The sequence below is a fragment of the Pleurodeles waltl genome, chromosome 2_2 (genome assembly GCF_031143425.1).
Source record: "Pleurodeles waltl isolate 20211129_DDA chromosome 2_2, aPleWal1.hap1.20221129, whole genome shotgun sequence".
Lineage (NCBI taxonomy): Eukaryota > Metazoa > Chordata > Amphibia > Caudata > Salamandridae > Pleurodeles > Pleurodeles waltl.
In genome coordinates, this window is record NC_090439.1 from 582,744,590 (window position 1) to 582,768,680 (window position 24,091).

At 38.0% G+C, this 24,091-nt stretch overlaps 1 protein-coding gene across 1 annotated transcript in view; it reads right to left on the bottom strand.

The window, feature by feature from the left end:
* Positions 1-24,091, bottom strand: part of CCDC178 (coiled-coil domain containing 178) — a 1,079,202-nt gene that overhangs the window by 753,507 nt on the left and 301,604 nt on the right. Inside the window, exon 10 of the mRNA XM_069220096.1 lies at positions 17,877-18,030. Within this exon, the coding sequence (XP_069076197.1) occupies positions 17,877-18,030 (154 nt within the window). The remainder of the gene's footprint in view (positions 1-17,876; positions 18,031-24,091) is intronic.

A 24,091-nucleotide genomic window follows, 5' to 3' on the forward strand; every position in this document is an offset into this window, starting at 1 on the left:
TACTATTTCTTGACATTTACATGATGTTTTACGAATTGGCAAGACGTGCAACTCGTTTCATGAGGATTTAACTTTGTTGTTCATTGCGCGCTACCATTTCTTGACATTGGCATGGTGGCTTAAGAATCGGCAAAAGAAGCGCGATTCGTTTCATTGTACTTTGATCTTGTTATTTATTGTGGGCTGTTATTTCTTGACATTTACATTGTGTTTTACGAATCGTCAAGGCGAGCGATTCGATTAATGATGATTTGACTTTGATATCCAGTGCGTGCTACCATTTCTTGGTATTTTACATGGTGACACTCGAATCGGCAAGACGCACGATTCTCTCCTCGAGTTTATTTCATGTTGTTTATTGTATGCCACTATTCTAAGATATTTATTATGTAATATTCGAGTTGACAAGGTATGTGATTTGTTTCCTGAATCCATATTGTGTTATTCATGGTGCACAATCCTTTTATGGTGTTTACTACATGTATATATATATATATATATACTTATATATATATATATATATATATATATATATATGCAATATGCACAATTTGGGTTGAAACATTTTTAAGAGTACACAGAAGGCCAGAGTTTCTAGATGCAATATTGTATGGTCCTAGTATACATTCTCAAAACAGGATTTATATGACTGGTTTAAAATTTAGTCAGAATGTTTTTTCTGATTCTCATGTAAAAGAAAGGACTTGAATAAGAAAGTTTTCATTTAATTCATCTTGATTCCCTTACAGGTATCCGGCCATCTTGAAACTTAGTCATTTTAAACTTAACTCTTAGATTGTTCATGTTTTCAGAGTGACTAGGCTTAGAATCATAGTCTATTATTGATTTCAGGAGATACAATTTTCATATCGTGTGTTATAACCTTTTTCTTACTACAGGTCTCCTTCCCAGATGTTCCCTTCCTAATCCCCTCTTCCCCTCTTGAACTCTCTCAGTCTCTGTGATGTATCTATCAGAGTCTTGGAGCTGTTCAGTGGTGGACGTGTTGGGAACATGCAGAGACCCCGAGGATCTGGTGACTCTGACAATATTGTAGGAAACGACTCTGTCACGATGCCGCATAATACCAACTTGCAGTATTTGTGCCTGAAGGCACTGTTTTCTTGCTTTTAAGTGCTAAATTCGTATTTTTAACTGTATATTGTGGATTTTTATCGTATTTGGTCTTGTTTATTTAGATAAAATATTGCTATTTTTCCAAAAGCTCTGTTATGTCCTTTTGTAGTGGTCCACTGTATTACTGTGTGTGTTTGTACAAATACTTAACACATTGTCTCTGAGTTGAGCCTGCCTGCTTGTGCCAAGCTACCAAGGGGGTGAGCCGGAGTTAACTAAGTGTGATTCTCCTTCACCCTGACAAGAGTGAGGGTCCTTGCTTGGACAGGGGGTAACCTGACAGCCAACCAAAGACCCCATTTCTAACACTAATTATTATTGTTGGAGGGGTATCGTGGTTCACACTCAACAATAGTGATAAATAGCATATTTCACCTATTCATTACTACAGTACAAAGTTTGAATTCAAGTTCATTACTTCAATACAGCAAGAGTGACATGTGACAAAGATTTTTTCTGCCTCAGAGATTCCATGTAACAATTACTTTAAATAAGGAAACATACCTTTTAATATTCATAAGGCCTGTTCAATGTGATTTTAAATTACAGTACAGATGTAACATTTTGCATCCTGATTTTGGTTAAATACTTTTGGTTAAAACATATAGAAATCAAATATGTACATATGTGTGTGTGTGTGTGTGTGTATATATATATACAGACAACTCTATAAACAAGAGCCACACATTTCAGCCCACCATCATAGAAATCGCAAAAGGTAAAAGGGGTGTTGGTGATACCAAACAACTTAAATAACAGTGAGTAAGAAAACAAGGATAACATATACAGTGAGAGAGGACTGGTACATCAGTGCCCAACAATAACAAAGAAAGTAATCCGCCATCTTGGACTCCTTCCACGAGGCTGACATACATGTTGGTACATATTGAAATATAAATGCTGAGAGAGTCGTATTAGCATATTAGTAGATCACTTTGTAAAATGCATCTAAAGTACACAATCAACTAATTTCTTTGTTTCTTTCCCTGATTCTTTGGGCTAATTTTAGGGAAGAGAGGAAGGGACTCTTCCTTGGTGCACTGGGTTCGAGAGGTGGCCCTGGCGGGGGCACCCCACCTTTTTCTTCACAGAGACTTTTTACACTCAGGTAATATAATTTGCACTTTCACTCTTATTTTTATTCTTATTGTGGATGGAGGGCTGTCATATATCTAATTTGGGTTATAGGATTTTGTTTGTTGATTTTATTGCCCGGGTCTATAACCGACACCACGCGACACCCCCTGAGCAGGCAGTATGTCATTTGTAAAATACGGACATATATATATATATATATAATTATATATATATATATATATATATATATATATATATATATATATGTATATATATATAGATAGATATTTAGATAAATATAACACCTGCTTCATTCCTACATTAGGAACAAGATTGGCACTCTGATTACTGCTACCAAAATTATGTTTTTTTCCGCTAAAGCATATCAACGCGTTTTGGTTACACACTGCAACCTTGATTACTATACAAATGCCATTGCCAGTCATTAAATATGAAGCTTTAGAAAGTGAAATAAATAAAAGACTAAAAAACAGTGCATAAGGTGACCGCAATCTTATAACATGTGAATATACTGCTGTATACATCTGCTTCTAACGAAAAACAAATCAAAAGCATGGCCCATGTTCAGTACAAAATCATTTCATAATTATCAATTATAGTGCCATTTAAATCCCCTCTAATTTATAATGTATATAATAACCACATTTCAAACTCAAACATTAACAGCTTTCACCATTTCATATTACAATAAAAAATCATCAAACCAACAGCTGGTGTGCTTAGTCATTCATGAGCTTATTCTGAAGTGCAATATATATGCATCACTCCATCTAATTTCCACCTTAACACTGCCAGACCTTGTATACATAAACATTTGAATATATAATTTTGTCAACAACATTCAAAAGAAAAATCTCTTGATTATACCAAGTCACCGACTCACGCCCACAAGATTCATAGGTCAGCTGTGGCACTTGATTGGCCTAAATCATTATAGTGGCACAAGAAAAATGTTTCCAAATATATTGTTTTTTTATGGGCCCATTAGAAGGCAATTCACCATCTTATACCAAGGATACTGCAGATTGTTTGTGCAGGATCTTTGGTGTAAGGTGGTAAGAAGACATGTTGCTTATGACTTTAGATGTGACATTGCTTTATACCTGTATAAGACACACTTTTTTTTAGGTTAAGACCTATCAAATTCTATGAACATAATCAGATGCTTTTGAGAATGATGCCTTTCAAAAACCTTTTCATGTTCAATTTTGAAATCTTTTAACAGCTCTGCGGGACAGTGATGAGCACCTGCCTAGCCCCCAGCTATGCTAATTTGCATATGGGCTGGTGAGAGGAGCAGATGGTCGGAATAACTGTTATGCAAAAAGTGGGTAATACCATATCATGAGTGGGGATTATAGATTACCTGTTCATACTATGAACAGGACTATTACTGAAGCCACTCAATTTGAGGAAGATAGAAAGCTCTACTTATGACAAAAAAAGAAATCTGTGAGGAACACCAAACATAAATTTAATACCACCAACAACAAACATATGAAAGTGAAATCTGCACTAAACATATACTGGCACCTCACTAAGAATGACCTCATCATTGGACATGAAGTATCTAGACGTCCGTTAATGAGTTTTAGACAGGCCTAATCAATGAGGGATCATTTAGGTAGAAGTGCTATTAGGGCAGAAAGAAAGACAACATGGCTTACTCCAACTAAAAATTTGTAAAATGCAATAAGTGTAAGGCATGCAAACATGGAGTTAACATAACTCATTTCAAGACAAAACCTTTAATAACAACAAAGTGAGAGGGAAGCTCACTTGTAAGAGTAGATGTATTGTCTGCATGCTGAAATGCCCCTGCCCAAAGGTATATGTAGTCAGCACAACATTTCTAGTGCACAAAAGAATCCTACAATACATCAGGGTGATTAAAAACCCCAATCAGAGTTACCCAGTGGCTAGACAGTTTGAAAAATATCACAAAGAGGATGAGGTCTTGTTAAGCTATTGCTGCATAGCACAAATACCCAAGGATATGAAAGGAGGAGCTAGAGAGAGAGAACGTCCGAGACCTGAGGTCCTATTCATCTTGGAGATGGATAGCAAAAACCCATGGCCTAAACATGGATAAATAATTACATATCTGTTTAAGATAACTGACATTAAGTATCCAGCTAGACAGATGTTACCATTTGAGGAAGGTTTTATTTATAAGTATACTGTTGTTTAATGTATTAACAGTACACAATATATAATGTAGAAGTAAAATAGTTTACTGATAACAAGTTGAATGATTGCATATATTGTTTTATTTTAGATGGTGTCTCTATGTGAAATATTCTGACCATGGCCTCTTGGGCAGAATGATTTGAGTCAATCAGGAGTTCACAGTCAGTCAATTAATCATGTGGGGCGTGATTCAGAGATTTGGTATTACCATGTGTTTTCCTTTCAAATGTTGCTTATGAAATCATATATTCAAATGTATATGTATTCAAGGTCTGGCAGTGCTAAGGTGGAAGTTAGATGGTGTGATATATCTTGTACTTGAGAATCGTATATATGCTCGTGGATGACTAAGGACATCAGCGGTTGGTTTGGTGAAATTTCATTGTGACATGAAATGGTGAAAGCAATATTATTTAAGTTTTGAGTTTGAAATATGTATATAACATACATTATAATTTGAAGGACTTTATAAATGGCACAATGAGAATTATGAAATTATTTTGTACTGAAAATGGGTCATGCTTTTGATTTGTCTTTTATGTGAAGCAGATGTATTGTATACAGTGGTATATTCACATGTTATAAGATGGAGGCCACTTTATGCACTGTTTTTTAGTCTTTTTTGTATTTCATTTAATAAAGCTTAGTATTTAATGACTGAATCAACAATGGCATTTGTATCATGATCAAGGTTGCGGTGTGCAACCAAAACGCGCTGATATGCTTCAGCCGAAACAAATATAATTTTGTAAGCAGTAACCGGAGTGCCAATCTTGTTCCTTATGTAGGAATGAAGCAGCTGACAGGATAACGCATAAGGGGGATCGTTGTTTGGGAGCTCACCAGCACCCACAATCTTTGAAGGATAAATATAAATAACTATGGGCCAGATGTAGGAAACGTTTAGCGTTTTCCAATGCAGAAATGCATATTGTGAGTCGGTACCGACTCGCAATATGCATTTCGGAATCGCAAATAGGAAGGGGTGTTCCCTTCCTATTTGCGAGTCTGAGTGGTATGCAATACCATTTGCGACCGCGTACGCGGTCGCAAATGGTGTCGCAGTTACCATCCACTTCAAGTGGATGGTAACCCACTTGCAAATTGGAAGGGGTCCCCATGGGACCCCTTCCACTTTGTGAATGGACCCAAAAATATTTTTTCAGGGTAGGTAGTGGTCCAAGGGACCACTACCTGCCCTGAAAAAAAAACCGAAACTAAAGGTTTCGTTTTTTTTTTTAAGTGCAGCTCGTTTTCCTTTAAGGAAAACGGGCTACACTTAAAAAAAAAAAACTGCTTTATTGAAAGCAGTCACGAACATGGAGGTCTGCTGACGACAGCAGGCCTCCATGTTTGCGAGTGCCTATACTCGCTATGGGGCCGCAATTTGCGACCCACCTCATGAATATTGATGAGGTGGGTCATTGCGACCCCATAGCGAGTTGCAGTCGGTGTCTGAGACACCGTACTGCATACCAATTTGCGAGTTGCAAATTGCGAGTCGCATGGACTCGCACTTTGCAACTCGCAAATATTTTATTTGCTACATCTGGCCCTATATGTTTTACAGTCATCGATATTGACTTTGTAGTTATGGTTAGATGACAGTTGTCGATGATAAGATGTTTTTTGCATTCTTAACAATTTTCTTACCAATGGACAAATCTGTATGAAACTTTCCAAAACAAATGTAATCTGATTTGGGTTTGACATGGCATATATTCTGAACAGCTTTCATAGGGAGGGACTTAAAGGGGTGATTATAATTCCTTTTTTGAAAATCCCATTGGAACATTTGTAATCTGCTACAGAAAATATGTTACACAGGACTAGAATAGAATAGAATAGAACAACATTTATGGAGAACAAATGTTCACATTTATAGGGCATCTTTGCACTAAAGACAAAAACAACAGACAAGGAAAGCAATGCAGGCAAGAGAATAAACGCAATAAATAGGTCTTCAGGCTTGTCTCAAAAGATGCATATGAACTGATTGCTTTAAACCCCAGCAGTGTGTTCCTAGTATGAAAGAGGTCTACTGCAAGTCTCAGCCTTTTCACCTGTGATACTACAAAAAGTAATTGACATTTCAAGAGCTCTATGTGATTGATAACCCTGAAATGTTTCATTTAAAGAGGATATTTCAATCCCATAGAAAACCTTAAACCTTAGCCACAGGGTTTTAAAGGCAATCTTTTGCTAGACAGGAAGTCAATCCAGCTTAATTCTCTGATATGTATGATCTGAGATTTTCAGCCCACAAACCACTGTGACACTCATGTTATGATTTCTTTTCAAGGTTGTCAGCTATGTCCAAAATAAAATGTTAGAGTAATCAATTTATGCCAAATTACTTGCAGCTACTGCTTGGGCAGGTAAAAAATTAAGTAGAGAAGACAGAATTTTCTTCATGACACTGAGTTCAAAACACAAAAGGAAGAAATTGATTTAATCTGTTGGTTCATAAAAAGACGGTCATCTAAATAAAAGTCAATGGACTTGACTCTTTTGGATGGAAAAGAAGCTGAACCTATGGACACGGGCAAGATGGGGTTCTGCCATCTCTCAGCATGATTACTATTGAAGAATTATGTTGTATTTGAGTTAGGTTGTAAAAAATTAAAAGTCACCCATGACTGAACTGCAGATAACCGCATTATCATATCTCCAGCTGAACCCTGAGCATTGTAATCCAGTTTGGGAATCCATTGGGTATCATTCACATAGGAAACAACAGTACACCCAATTTCTTTAATAAATGAACAAAATGGGGCGAAAGTATATGTAGTGCAAAACAGGCAACAGGGAGAAGCCCTGAGGAATTACACATATGGTTTCCTGAGAACCTGAACAAAAAGGAGGGAGCACAACTGATTGAGGCTGGCTTTCCAAAAAAGGAGGTACACAAAACCAATATAGTACATCTCAAGCATAGGTACATAAGATGCTTGATCGGTACACGGTATTCAGCAGTGTAAACAAAAATATTTCTTATTTATCTACTTGCTGGAACGAGTCCCAGTTTAACGAAGAAGGCACAGACAAATCTGAGCTAGAGCAGTAGTTCAGTGAGGCAATGTCTGCATTGTTTCCAATATAAATCTATTTGATTTTAACTGGAAAATTTGGGGCAATGGTTGATAAAACAAATTCTGGGAGGCTTCCAACATGCTATGGTTATAGTTAAGATGAGTATACAACCTTAATGTGGGATAGAGTACTCTGAGTTCTGAGAGCCTAGGATGAAATTGCACAATGAGATAGACTTAATTACTATCTTCTATAGAGCTTTGTTTTTTGCTTATACCTAGCACGTTATAAGAAGTTCACCATTTATTTTTCTACATGCATCATAAACAGTCTAAGGGCCAGATTTAGAACTTGGTGGAGGGGAATACTCCATCACATACGTGCCAGATATCCCATTCAGTGTACTACGATCCCATTTTATCCTTTGGGGATCGTAATACAGGATCTCCATAATCTTTGTGACAAAGAAATCCATCTGCCAAGTTCATCAGGCCCAAAATCTAGTTTGTTTTAGGGAATGTGTGTAAACGTGTTTTATGGAATCTGTGTACCAATGTACACTAAACCTAGCATGAAACCAGTAATTTGCTCTTGAAAGTGCATTTGCTTGGTTTGGTGTAAATGTGTTCAGTTTTTGAGAAATTAGTAATATAAAAAAGGTCTGAGTGGGCTTGAAAGGGACAATAGGTTAAAGATATCTGGTCCATTAGTCTGCAACCTACCTTGACTCAGGTTCGAGGGCAGTCCTTAATAACTGAATGTGATTGGATAAGAACTTTTTTATGTGATCCATTTTGGGTCTGCGAAAGCTCTGATTAGCTGGCCACATGCAAACATTTTCATTTACAACTGGCATTATTGGATGCAGCGCACAGTCCGATAGCCAGAAAAAATCAAAGGTCACATAGTAGGCACATCCTGACTACCAGGCCTAAGTGAGAGGACTTACAAAAACTCTCCTCCCCCATCCAATTTTTTTTTTTAATTTGTTCATTATGCAAGTTCTGTGAACTTCTCTTGGGGCCCTGTGGCCTGACAGGCGTAGCTTTCCCTCTTCTGTTTAAGTTCAAGTTTGCAGCGCCTGCAATATACTTTTGACGATTACAGGCTCGACAGGCGTAACCCCCATCCCAACTCCTTTGAGTTTAAGGCCAAAAGTCTGAGGCCTCTGTAGTGAGATTGGAAACTCATTCACCAAATTTAGATCCCCTTGCATAGTTGGTACCAAGACTGTTCTATAGAAGGAGACTCAATAAATGTTCATGAGTTTCATATCCATGGTGTCGGTACTAAGACCGAAGAGTATTTAAGGGGATATCATGATGATTAACTTATGGACCCGAGTTGCATTACCTCCTGTAGTTGGTATAGTTGATGACAAGTTTGAGGATTGTGGGCATCATTTTAGATGTGCTGCATCTGCATTCTTAAACAAAATTCTGTAGCTTACAGACACCTTTGAGTACCACATGACATTAAGAAACTATATTTTGGCCTCATAAAAAGGGCCCCTTAAATATGTATGGCATCATACTGCATTCTAAGATGATCATGAACAATTAACTCAACTTTTTGAGTGTCAAGTACACAGTCTTTGTCATGAGACTGTGTACTCAGCTCACCTGGCAATGAGGGCAGAACTACTTCTATTGCTTGTGGACTTTCAATTCAGTCTGTGAACTATTTTACATTTTCAGAGCATTCTGAGCTTCTGATCGGTTGAAAGTTCAGGAATCCTTCCATCACATGACAAAGCTTATTTTCTTAGCTGAGAGGAGGAATATCCACTATTTTATAATTATCGTAAGTTCTGAACAAGTGACAGTGTTGTTCCTATTTACATTAAAAGAACTATGGCTGACGGAGGCAAAGGAGAGATTCCTAGGCCATCTATTTAAACTCCAAAGAAGGAAAATGAAATACAACACCTTGGGAAGATTGGAGAAGCACTCTGAACTGTGGGAGTTCTTCGTGTATCCACAAGGGAGCTAAATTAATGCTGAGTTACTTTCAGATTATGTGAGCAGTAGGCACCCAGAACTCTACTCATCTGGAACATCTACCATGCATTGACATCTCAGGTTAAAGCATGACAAGGGGAATGGGGGAAAAGGAACAGGACCCCAGAAGTCAGACACAGCCAGAAAGTGACCCAAGAGGTGTTGCAGGAAAGGAAAGAAAAATAATCCACACAAGTGCATCTTTGTACTCTACTGCATGGAGTGCAAAATAAATATATGTTGCAGGGAGAAGAATCCCAGATTTGAAAATTGAATGATGGAAGGTCATTATGCTAAATTCCATCCAAAAGTTAAAAAAGTTTAGAAGTGGTGTTTGCCTTCAAAATTCAGAAAAACTTTACAAACCCCTCCAAAAATAATGTAACACAAAATCACCTTTCCACACACACCTTCAGAAAATGGTTGTTTAGACCCACTAAAAATAGATCTTCACTCTATAAACCATAGTGGATTGGCTGCACTGCCTGTTAAGGCTGTGTAGAGTGAAAGATTGGCAATCTGTGACAGGTTGATCCCAAGGCCTGCCAGCTGACCAGGTTCGTCCAACAGCAGGGGTTGGACCCCATAGCAGGATGGATGCAGGGCTTCTCCAAAGTTTAGGGCTTACAGCAACCCCTGCTGTGCAGGGCCAAGGGCCAGGTGGTTCGCCACCCAGCTAGTATGGGTGCAGGGCCTGCCGAACCTCAATGTACTTTACCAAAGGGAGTGAGTAAAGCCAAATGGGTATATACTAGTTAAATGGTGTGCAACAATAAAAAAGCAATAGGCGTTCACTAGTTATAGTATGCAATACATTGTATACCATAACTTATTCCACCCACCATGTCCTGCTCTTACTAAATAACCTTTTCCCAGTTCTGTTGGCAAAGTGATGTACTGAGCACAGCTGGCGGCACGCGTTATGGTGTGCATTTTTTCTGCATACTTCAACGGCTGAATTTCAGGCCTTTTTCGGGTTTGTGTTCACAGAAACATACCAAACCTATACCTGTGTTTTTCCAGTAATACATAATAAATATTCAGATGTGCAAAGTGTAATATGCATGTACTGCTAAGAGTGAGAAGGGGGCATCACTCACATAAGATGAATTTGTAGGGGGAGATGATACCCCTTATATCACTTAAACATGACAAACTGTATATGACTCTCTCCACAACTTGCACATGGTTTATGCTATGCTTTTTGTCATTTGCAGTAGCTATATGAACTGGTAATTTAGCAGATCCAGAGCGCTAGCTCATTAAATAAACCCATATCACGAACAGTGAATATCAAAACTATGATGGTTAAATAGTGTCATATTTTCTGTGGGAAGGACATGGTATGTGGCATTGACACTGTAATAATAAATGTCAGATTCTGCAGTTATCACAAGACTTGCTCAAAATAACGTGCTTTACTGATGTTATAGTTAGGTCTGGTAATAATATCTTACTTTATGTACAAAACATCTCAGAAATTGACTGAAAAAAGGTTAAAGTAATGTTACAGTTATGTAAGGTACTAGGATTTAGGTTATATTCAACTGAGCTAGCTATAACTTACACCCCTACCATGTACTGCTTATGACCTCACATATTATATCACTGATGACATGTTCAATGACATAATTGACAACACCATTAATTACATCATCCAATGAGTGTGACAGTTTGCTATGTTCTTAAATGTATTTAGTAAGGTACATCTACAGCAAATTCTACAGCAAAAGAGGGCACATTTTTGCAACAAGGTTGGCCATCTAATGGGGCTTGGCTATCGGTAGGAGTGTTTTTCCATTAAGAGTTGTGCACCGGGCAAACACTATGCTTTGTAGGGTCTTTGCTGTCTATTGGGGCGTTGTGTGTCTGGAGAAAGTTGTGGTGCGAAAGGTGTGTGATAGATGCTGCACCACCTAATGGGGCTTGGGTGTATACATTGAGTCGGCTCCCTGTGAAGATCTGCGCACAGGCTAAAGACTGTGATCAGTAGGGGTTTGGCCATCAAATGGGGCTTGAGTGTCTAGAGGAGGTGGCCTTTTCATACAGAGGTGTATGCAAGATGAATGCTGTGTGTGATAGTGGCTTGGCCACCTAGAGGGCCTTGGGTCTCTGAGGGAGTGGGCTCTCAGTGAAGAGCTGTGTACAGGGTCATGGCTTAACCACATAATTAGGCTAGGGTGTCTGGAGGGAGTGGCCTCTCCAATAGGGTCTGTACTTGGTTGTAGATTAAACTGATCAGCAATATGTTGGATGATGTCATTGGTGATGCCATCATTGATGTAACTGGAGATGTAATTTGAGATGCCATTAGTAATGTCATTAATGATGACTTGACTTATGACAGGCCAACTGTTCTTTCATGCATACCTGGAGGCAGTGTGCTGGGGGTGTTGGCCGCAGGACATGGCCTGTGTTCAACCCCCATGGGCTGCCAAACCCCTGCCGCACATGGCCAAAGTATATGCATTACGCAGGACTGGAAGCAGGGCCTTGCCGTCCAGTCCCCTTACATGGCCAACACCCCACAAGCGACCAACTGGCCATAGTCTCCTACCCCACATTTTCCTTTTATTTTATTTTGGGTCCCACTTGAAATGAAGGGTTCATTGTGGCTCCCAGTGGCTCCTGTGGGAGACCCAAGGAATAACACTGGGGACATGCTGCATCCCACGGGACTCTCCAGGGAGCTGTTTAATGCTCCCTGAAGACTATCCCAGGACAATTCTGGTCCCTCTGGGATAGCTCCTCCCACAAAGGCTGGGAGATCAGGCTATTCTTACCCTGCCTCTTATATTGTTATTCATTTAATTTTTCAGAACAAGGGGATTGAGTCTCCAGGTCCTGTAATGGCAGCGTATCTTTTTTCTACATGTTGCAGCCAGTCAATCAGATTCCTCGGTATTGCAGGTTCGTGGGTGCCAGCATTGCTAAGAAAGCTGACAGAGGGAATAATGCCTTCACAACCAATAAGGTCACTCTAATATTTGTATTTTATTTTATTTTTTCACAGTCCCTCGGGAATCCCATAGGACCAACCATCCAGATATTTTTATTTTACACCAAATCACAAAAAGCATGCTTTCTGGGGGAAGATCTAGCTTTCTGCAAAATTTTAAGTAATTCTGTTCAGCCATTTACATTTTTCTGTATTTTTGTCTAAAATTCCCTATAGAAATTGGATAGGGAAAAGTGTTTTGGGAGGTGAAGTGGTTGAACTTTTTTTCTGGAAAGGTTTGAGAAGATTCATCAAAAGACATCAAAGCTATTAGTAAAAAAAGTTATTTCTCTGGAAAGTCTGACTATAAATACACAGTGGTGACTGCAATAGCATAGTGTCATAATGACAGCACTAAAAGGACACTGCAGAACTTTACTCTTGCTAGGGCTATTCGGAATATGTGGCACAGTTATCTATATTATGCAGCTATATTTTTGTGAATTCTGCAACTTATCTGGCAAACACTATAAATCCATAATTACATGGTAAAGGTTGCAGCCATTTGATTGCATAAATCAAATGTCACTCACTAATTTCCTTTTTTAGTTCAGACTAGTTTATTGAAATCTATGTTGAGATGAAAAGACCATAAAAAGAGGGCACCATGAAGGTACACAACTATTTAAATCATTAAAATACAGAATGTATTAAGAATGTACCTGTATAAATGCATAAGATACTATATTTGAAAATTAAAAAGGAAAATAAATAACTTATGTGTAAATAAAACAAAGTAGAGCTACTCAACAATGTAAGCATATTAAATTGAACACAAACTTATATACTATTATCAGTAAATCTTACAAATATAATGGAATATAATCATCAACTGGCTTGTAAAATAGTTGATAAGTAGAAGTATACAACACCCTTAAGAATTAAATTAGCTCCACATCTAGTAAACCCAAGACTACCAAGTAAGAACTGATAATAGAGAAGCATTTTTTCCAGTTTGTGGTAATTGATTTGAAAGCAGAAGACAACAAAAAAAAAACAAATATTTTGTTATGCAAACTGACATAGTTGTGGATAATGATACAGATTACAAATAAGCATGTAACAAGAAAGATTATCAGAAAGTCTGAACACTTTTTTTTAATAACACCCCAGACCTCCTTCCATAAATTTGAAACAAAAGGGCAAACATACAAAGCATGTTTCAATTTAGAATGCCAGCATTTCAGGGAATCTGAAAACTTTGAGGTATTGATTTCAGCAAAGCCCATAAACAGTTAAATAAGATACATTAATTATTTCGATATACAGTGACTGAAAGCCAACCAGAAATATTTATCATCAATATTTTCCTCTATGCATCCAAAGAAACAGAGATGTTGAGTTCATTATTTCAAAAAGAATGAAGAAAAGTTATATTATCTTCAGTAGAATTAGGTAATTTTTGTAACATTTTAAAACAGCATGCGGAGATACAGCCAGTGTTTCAATCTAAGTTTCTACATCAGAGGTGATGATATCAGTTATCGTGTTAGGAAAAGAATTAAGAACAGAATTACCCAAAAGTTTGTATTTATAGCTACCATTGAAAGGGAGAAGAAATTGTTGTTGCAAAACAGAAACAGTTAAAAATGTATTATTGTGATATCTTTTAAATGAAACATACCTGCTTTAATCCAAGACTGCCAGAATTTAAATGTATGATTTAGCGTTATCAATACCCCAACAAAGGTTTTGTGGTAGTTGAAATAGGGGATGAAAATAATGAGTTGAAGTCTTTCAAAATGAATTTTGTAGATTTAAGACTGGCGGATGATTTTAGTAAAGTGGTAGAATTGGAAATAGTTAATAACACAGGAAAGGGTGAAACCAAACCTTGTTTAATATGAAGCCATGTGGGTGATTTAGATAGGTCCATGTGACTAAACCAAAGAGAAACTAAAGCTTAATGATATTTAAGAAAATGCGGCAAGCCAAAACCCCCATAAATTTCTGCAAGATTTAATTTTTTAATATCTTAAACAGGGTGTTTTGTTATTCCAAATAAATCTACATATACATTTACCACATATCACTGTTGGTGAACATATCTGGGGTGCAGTGGACATTTAATGGAAAAAAAACGATTTTCTTAGTGTTTAATGTGTACCCTGAAACCTGGGAATAGTTTTGTATTAGACTAAGCAGATGAGAAATGGTGGACTCAGGATTACTAATGTACAAAAGAACATCGTCTGCATAAGATGAGGTTTTAATGGTAATGTTGTTCACAGAAAGGCCTTGGATTTCATTAGAATTCCTGATTGCTGAAATAAGTGGTTCAATAGCCAGTAAGAAAAGTAGTAGTGATAAGGGACAACCTTGTCTAGTGCCTCTAAAAAGTTGAAAAGTACTGGAGAATCAATAATTGATAAATAGCCTGGTAGAGGGATATGAAGAGAGTGCTGATATCATACGTATAAATGAATTGCCAAAATTGGATGCAGAAAGATTATGAAATAAATATTGTCAATGGATGCTATGAAAAGCTTTACAGCATCAGGTGCCAAAAGACTGGAAGGAAGTGAAAAATATGGACAAGCATCAATTGCACTGAATAACAGTCTAGTGTTATTAACTGAGTATCTTTTTTTAATGAAACCAGTTGGAGCTACATGAATAATGTTATCATATATAGATGACAATCTGGTAGCTAGAATATTTGCATAAAGCTTGCAATCTTGATTAATTAAAGATATAGGTTGACAGTTTGAAACTTTAGTAACATCTTTATTAGTTTTGGGAGAACAATGATCAAGGCTTTAGTGAAGGAACCAGAAATTGTCCCGAGATGCTAAGGTGAGTAAATAATTATAATAAATGAGCTAAACGGTGGTGAGAAAACTCTTTGTAAGATTCTGCTGGTGTAAGTGCCAATCATCTATGAGTTTGGAAGTTTTAAACTATTTTTTTTTTTTAAATCAATAATTTATTGATCAATGCTAAACCCAAACATTTTAATTCTTAACAGTGCCTGTTGTTAACTGCACTTTGAATAAGCAGCTTTTTCAAGCTAGCTGCCCCAAAATAAACCTAGAATATTAATGAAAATCATGATTGGCAACATATGCAATTTGGCTGTTTTTGCCCTTTCAAGAAACTCGTGACATTTACAAAGCACTCAGCATTTGACCTTGTATTTTATGCCTTTAGAAGAACCCCTTGATGGGAATATTGGGCCATATTATACAATTATCTGTTATATATTCTATCCATATACATATATATATATTATCTTTCTAATGATATAAATGTCACCTACTGGCGATGGCCAGTAAATAATTATAGTTAGGACCTAGTTTACGTAGGAAAAAACTGTTTTTGTTCAGCTAATAACTTTGGCGCCATTTGACAAATCTTCACGCAATTTTTAAAACAGAGTTTGCCAGTCATTTCAGCTTCTGTCTGGAGTGATTCATCAAGGAGGAGCTGAAAAAAGGGGCGAGGGAGCAAACCCCATTTTCCCCATGCAATTACCCGTAGTGAATTTTAGATTCGACTACAGCCTGCACCGCGGAACGGAATTGTGGAGTTAATAAAGAAAAAAAGATTTATGTATATCTAGGGAAGAAGAGGGCCTGCAAATCCATGAGATCTCAAAATTAGATCTGACTGGCTGCCACCACTTCAACCTGGAAGGGGTGCAGCCATCTTGGGACTCGGACTCAGAAGAGTCCCAAGAAAGAAGCATTTAGAAAACATAGGGGTGCAGGGTAGGAATACTCTGACCCCAAGCCATGTTTTATTTTTATTTTGCTGCGGGTCTATGGATCCTCAGCAAAATGTTTTAAAAAAAACATGCCCTTACTTTTTTGGCCCCCTTTATTGGCTTAAGTTATAAGGGAGGAGGTGTAAAACAAGGCAGACAAATGATTAGCTCCTAAAATAAGAGTGTCCTGGAAAGTTGCCCTTTTAGCCATGTCTTAAAATGTCTCTAGAGAGTGACTGTGGGAGTGACTGTGGGCTGGCCAACCCACCTGTGAGGGCATTCTCATTTCTGAAAAATAGCATCAAGTAATTTTGTTCATCTGGCAAGTGCAATGAACTGAGATGATGCCCAATGTAAAATTGGCGCATACAGAAGATGCACTGCCAGGGCCTTTCCTGTTTTCTATACACAATCAAATTTTAGTGTTACCAACCATGATCTTTCCAAGATGTAGCTAAAAGCTTAGAAGTTAGTTACAAGACACTGAGTTCATGATTGGGTATCTGCTGCCACGTATTAGAAAACATGCCTTGCACCTGCCACGACAACTCATGAAGTGACATTGGCTAAATCGCTGTATGCAGAGCACTAGACCCCGTGAAATTTAATGCACCTTCAGATAAAACTGTGCACCTATTTGTCAAATTATCTGTGCGTTGATGGATGGATGCAGAGCACATGATATGTGTGGTAAAATCCTCAAGGTTTGTAAAAATATTATATTGATTAGTTCAAGTACCTATTTGTGATCCGGAGCATTGCATACAACCACCCATGGCAACAAATGTGTGGAGATGTCTTGTACAGTTGTGTCACAACATTTGAGGGACTGATTATGATTCTTGTGGATGGGATACTCTGTCACAAATGTAACGGCTATCTTGTCTGCCATTTTACAAGTTCCATTATATCCTGTATCCCATCTGCCCAGATTGTATTCAGGCCCTGAATTCTGAAGAAGCAAGTGATTAAGTCAGATTAAGGTCCTTAATATGAGTTTGGCGGCCGGAAAACTCAGACTGCCAAACTCCCGGGGAGGAGGCAGCCATTAGCCATCATACCGGCTGCCTCCCCCCAGTCATATTACAAAGTTCCCACTGGTTAGACCAGCGGGAACAGTGCTACGGTACTAGTCTTGGTTTCCTTAAGGGAGCCAAGAACCAATACCGTACCATTACAGCACCCTCTGAATGCGCACTGTCTGCAAATCCCTGGGCATGGGCAGTGCTGGGGCCCCACTGTAACCCGCTGCACTGTGTTTCCACCAGCCTTTCCATGGTAGGGTCTCACCAAAAAAGGCTGACGGAAACAAGAGTTGCGATCAGCACAGTGGCGCTGAGTTCAGCGCTGCCGTGGCTGACCACGAGTCTGATTGCCATCAGCCCGTCGGGAACCTTGTTCCCAGTAGAGACGGCGGTCCAACCACCTGGAGGGCAGCGGTCAGACCATCATCGTGAGTCTGGTGGTCTTTAGACTGCCAGACTTGTAATGAGGCCCTAAGTCCTTTTAACTGGAAAAGATCTGTAAAAGAAAACTCAACATTATCAAGCCAATTACGAAAACAAATGTTGGAGCTGTATGCACTTTTAACATTTGTTCCAGACAATTATCTACAAACATGTAAGTCCCATAGCTTTTGCAAAAGAGAATAATAGAGATTGTCTGAGACTCTGGGTAAATACATACCTAAAGAATGGATTGATTAAATACTTACTTTGCCTTTCCAAAATAGTTCTTTCTCCTCTTTCTCAGATTTTTGTGACAGCAGATCTTCAAACATTTTTTCAATGTCCTCGAGCTGACGTTCACTCTCTGACAGAGTTAAACATTTTTTAATATAGAGTTCATCATACTGCTTTATGTCCTCTCTTTAGGGGAAGCAACATTGATATTATTAGAAAAAGATAATATAGTTTTAATGATATATCTCTAATAATAATATAATACATGAAACTTAATCAACATTCAAATGAAATACATTAAAGTCAGATTAACATACAAACATATAAACAATGTGGCGGAACATTAAGTTGGAGGATATGCACATTTCAGTGATGAGGATTTCTTCATAGTTCGACCCTCATGCTTCTGATGTTCAGCAATGGAAGCATCAGAATGGAATTCAACACATTAAGGAATACACACATTCTAGAAGTCAGATGCAATATGTATCTGCATGTTCTAAGATGCATCTACCAAGCAAAATCTAGAGGTGGGGACTGCCAATTTGAACTACAACACCTGCTGTTCATTTGTCAGCAAGCTGAGGAAAACCCGACGTTACAGGATGCCAGTCAAGACACATCTTCTAGTTCTCCCTGTCGTACATGCGGCACAAAAGGAAGACATGGTGAGGTCATCTGTTGGCAGCGTATCCTTCACAAAAGGCAGCAACTGTAATTCCACCAGCCAATGTGGGTCCACCAGCCAATGTGGGTCGTGCTGGTCAATGATAGGCACAGTATTGTGTGCATAGCAGAATATGCTCACACGTGCACTCCAAAGGCTATGTCTTGCATGAAGCTGCTCATCCAAATGGATTCCAACCTCCTGTGATTCTTGCCTCTGAATATAACTACATATTTCAGTTTTTCTAGTGCTCTGAAGTGAACAGGAAATATACTAGTATAAATTATGTTTAAATCTCAAATGAGGTTCAGTAGGGAAATGTGTTATCTATCCAGTTTACTAGAGAAATGACAACATTTAAAATTAACTTTGAAAAAACGAATGGGTCTCTCCCTGGTAGGTTAAATGTTTGGCATTAGTTAGGCAATATTTTGAGTGTTACCCCTAGGGTCCCTAGAAAGAAGATTGCATAATCAAACAACATCTTGGGCTATGGCAATATGGAAACTATGAGCAGGTCCCCTCTACTGACCAGACTGCATTAGTAGAATTAAGTTGTACCCAAATCAAAGAGTGTTAGGAACAATAATCAGAATCTGAAGGGTGCATTCCTATTTAAGAACTGTAAAGGACTTTAAAGGCATACAAAGCAAAAAACTGAGGAGTCAGTGTTTTCATTACATCTTTACAAAATCCCATGTACATGCAAGTCAATACTTTGGAAGAAAAAAATTAGTATTTCAATACCATGTTATCATGACAGTAAGATGAAGTATTTGAAAGAGGAAGTGCAATTAGTGAATGGCACCTTGGCCTAATAGCAAGCTAAGGTATCCAAACAGCAAACACTTCATGAACAAAAAAGCTATAAAGCCGAATCTAAATGTCATTGTGTCAAAAACAGTAATAAATCGAAGACTGAAATGGATTAATAGCCAATTGCAGAATTGCAATAAGAGGTATTGAGGCAGGCAGGTATGAGACTGAGAGGCGGATATACACTCATAAATAAAAGATATTAAGAGGATGGAAGGTAACCAAGGGTCATTCCGAAGAAAGATAGTACATCAAGGTCAATTTTCCATGCAGGGTTTTAGGAGTATAGTGGGAGAAGGCTTTCTGAGCCAGAAAACAATCAGAGAATGGAAGCCTTAGAAAGAAACAACATTATACATAGTACTCCATATCTGGGGCAGATAGCTTAAAGGTGATTCCGAATGTACACATCAATTAAAAATCTAGCCCGTCATGAGCCATGCCTAGGAAAGCTCTTATAAACATAGTCTGGAGTATCGCAGCTTTTGTACAGGATCTGTATGCTGCTCAAGGGGAAATGGCGCAGGAAAAAAAAGCCTCATTTGAAGATCTTCCCTCACTATTTTTTAATTTCAACATTATTTTCATTCACTCACCAAACATGAGGTTTTTGCAGTGGCTAAGAGTGTCTCTTCAGTGTGCTGTCATATTTATACCCCGTTTTATCACCTAATCCCATCCAAGTGTATGTTGTGCATGATTGTGTATGTGGCTATTGTAATGTATGCATCGTATGTATAAATGAAACAGAGTGATGGAGGCCTGTGGGTTCCATTTTGAAACTCACAGGTCTGTTCCTATGCACAAGTTTGGGTGATGTTGTTTTCTCCAGGCAGTGGCAGTGTATCAGAATGCAGGAAGCAGAAGACTTAGGCAATGAAGTGAGAACAAAGAAAACTCAAGTGTCAAGTTCATGTCATTTATTTAGATTAAAAACTGGTAACATTAGTTTTTTGCTTCATCACAGGCCTCAATACGTAGGATAGCAATTTTGATCACAAAAGCACTTCACTGCAAAATGGTTGTGGGTTAAAGCCAAAATACAAAATCAAATTTTTGACTTTTTAAGCTATTATGGGCCCCTTGAAGACTCCCCCCCGGTCCTGCAAGATGTCCATAGTATTTGAAACAGGCTACGGGCCAGGTAATAAAGGGGGGCGATTTTAATCTTCTTCAGAATAAGTTCCTTGACTCATCCCATTTGAATAAACACCAAAGCAAACCTAAATCTATGAAGGCATTGCATACTTTAATGTATGATTTTGTTCTAATAGACCATGGGCGGTTAGAATATCCCCTGGAGCAACAAAACGCCTGTCATTCCAGTGATATCACTCAGCGTTTTGTATTGATTTCTTCCTACTACCTTATTTAACATGATGGGTGAATTCCGTAAAGCTAATTAATGCATTTTCAGATCACTCTGTCATCTCCTTAGAGATTGATCTTCTGGGTCTGCCACTCCAAAAGTCTAGATGGGTCTATAATAAAGCAGAGCTCACAAATGACTTCTGGGGTGCACATATAAACTGTAATTTAGGATCAACCTGCGACTTTATGCTATGGAAAACTCTGAAGGCTTTTTTTAGAGGTTAGGATATCTCTTTTAAGGCTGAGCAAAGACAGGCAGAAAAGGCTAAATATTCTCAACTCCAGATTACTTTGATTGAAGCTACTAAGGTGCACAATTTGGCTGCCACCTCACGTATGAAGGTTGCACTAATATAAGCTAGAGAAAGGTTTCAGGAGTTTTTCATCACCAAAGAAATAGTAAATCACAACTCATACCTTCAGAAAATATCCAAGGAAAAGGAGCACATGGGCAAAGTTTTAGCTTGGCCCATCAAACGTAGAGCAAATGCCAATGCAACTAAAATGATTTGGGATCCCATGACTGGCATGGTCCTGTTACAGCCCTACGCAGTTGCTTAAGTGTTTTGAGATCATGACTTCAGACTATATTCCAAAACTCATAGCCCCCCTTCAGAGTCTATTAAAATTTAGCTAGTTGCCATCGATATGCCAAAGTTAGTGGCAGACTAGACAGAAATTATGTCTACTCCACTAACTGTGGCAGAAGTGCAACAGATGGTGAAATCCCTGTGGCAAGGATGAAATACCCTCAGAGGTTTATAAGACTTTTCTTCCACAGTTGACCCCATTAGTAGTTTGTCTTTTCAGTCACTCTATCAGGCTTCCCATACCTAGTACGTTTACAGAATCAGTTGTTAGCTTCCTGAAAAAGAACAAAAAAGAACAAATCAGAGATCAATGTCAATTCATATCATTCCATAAGTCTCCTCAACTGTGATGATAAAATGTTCACTAAGAATATTATCAATAGGTTAACATTGGTGGCTCAGTCCACCATACATACGAATCAGAATGGCTTTCTCCCAGCTCATAATAGCACTCTAAACACAAACCTCTTGGTTCAAGCTGTATAGTCTAACTCAAGTCAAAATGTCAAGGCTGCAGGGATAATGTTGGATGCTGAAAAAGATTTTGATATTGTTGAACCGGAAGTTTTATTCATTTAATTTGCATTTCCTCATAAACTTGCTTTTCCATATAGATTTACGCAGCTGTTACAATCACTATAATTAGCCACAAAGGCCCACATAATAATCAACAACACACTAGCTGGGGAGATTGACATTAGACGGGGTGCATGACAAGTCCCCTATTCTTGTGCCATTCGTCAGGATCAGAGTATTAGTCGCCAAGTATCAGGTGCAGCCAAACTCAAACTATACGCCAATGATATAGTCATCTATATAGCTGCAGATGATTCTATTATTCAACGCGCTTTCTCGAAATCTGTAGCTCTTTCGTTTAACTGTTAAGTGCACCCCTGATATTGTTCCGAACACAATTTAGGCGGGTCACAACATAGATCGTCTTATCATGTATTTAGGAATCAATGTTACCTCAAAATTTGAGGATCTGTACACCCTCAATTATGTTTCCACCCTCTCCAAAGTCTGTGGCCTACTTAAGCAATGGGAGATTCTTCCCCTAACGATTATCGGCCTGGTCTCTCTGATAAGAATGAATGTGCTACCTCTGTTCTTATTTGTCTTTACTAATGTAATGAATTAAAACTCCACAATCATTTTTCGATGCCATTGATGCAGAACTTTGTTTCTTCATTTGGCATGGGAAGAAACCACAGATTAAACTACAGGCCATTCAATTAGACTATGAAGAGGGTGGGCTGGCACTTTCACGATTGAAGACTTACTGCCAAGCAGTGCCTTCGGATTGGCTTTTGTGAGCACTTAAAAACATTGCAAGAGATAATAATTTTTACTTAAATATCTCCGGAAGAGATCTTTTTGACTTTTTGAAGATCCTTAGACACCCAAGGAGAGCAAGATATAAGGCCCCACAAATTCTGGTAGACCGCTTAAACCTGATCTGGGAAGAATACAAAATCCCTCATCTACACGCACAAATGAAACTCTCTTCCTGTACTGTTATAGGTCTATGATTGGGCCAGACTATAATTAACCAATGGGCCAACATGGGTTTTCAAAGGATTAACGTTTTTTTCTGTAACAATGGATTAATCTCATAGCAATCATTAATAAGGAAAAACTCCTCCATTAGCTATGATCTTTTTTTTTAGCTACACCCAAATTAAATATTTCTGTTCTGGATATATATTTGATGTAGCTACACTCCCTGAGGAAATCAGTTGGGCTTTTTTTTATAACCTACTTGGTTAGAGTGGGAAATTGATACAGAATTTTAATCCAGAGCCTTGGCATAAATTATTTCTTCAGCAAAATCATCTCTACAACAGGGTGAAAAACAGCTGGTGCCCAATTAGGTTTTTACAATTGACTCAGTGCCAAAGCCATCCGTACGGCTAATTTAAAAAGAATGGAGTTTTTTTTGGTAAACGGATGTTATGTTGTACTGCAGATAAGATAAAAAAGGGACTTCAGCAGCATACTTCAGATGCAGATATGAGATCGGCGATTGGCTTAGCATCATGTTTACTTGTCCCAGGTTACGTTTCTTTTGTGGTTGAGATCTTTTCTCAAATTGGGGCTAGGATGGTGCAAAAAATCTCCCCCGATGCTCTGGGGGCATTATTTGCTATTTCACTCTCTACAGATAATATCTCTATTGTGCTTATTTTGTTTTTCTTTATAGCTACTTTAGTAGCAAGGTTGCTGATTTTGGCAAATTAGAAAATGGAATAAATTCAATCAGTCGTCCAATGGTACGCAAAAATATGCGAGGTTAATTATCACAAGAATTTGTACACTAAAAGAGAAGGATCAAATAAATGGCACGGGAAAAAATGGCACACCTGGGAAGACACCATTCTTCCGAGGTTAACAACATTTTTCACAATCATATTAGCTTCTGCATTTGTACTTTCTGATTTTGATTATTCTCTGGACATTATTGTGGATTGGGACTAATGTTTTTTTTACTTAGTGCACTCTACATGAATAAGTATATGCTCTTCCTCATACGTGAATTGTGGTTCAACTAGCGTTCTAATCTGCACTGTATGATTTTTTCTTGTTGGTTTTTTTCTGTATGATGCTTAAGATATTGATGTATGCTTCTATTTTTCTGCTACATTTTTATAAATAAAATCTTTTAAAAAAATTGGGATTTAATCTAAACCTAATATACATCATACTAAATTAAAACAGCATCAAGGTATATGATAAAAATGTTTTTTAAAAAAAGAAAAGGAACTAGTAAACACAGCCTTGACAAACTCTCTTTGCAATTCTG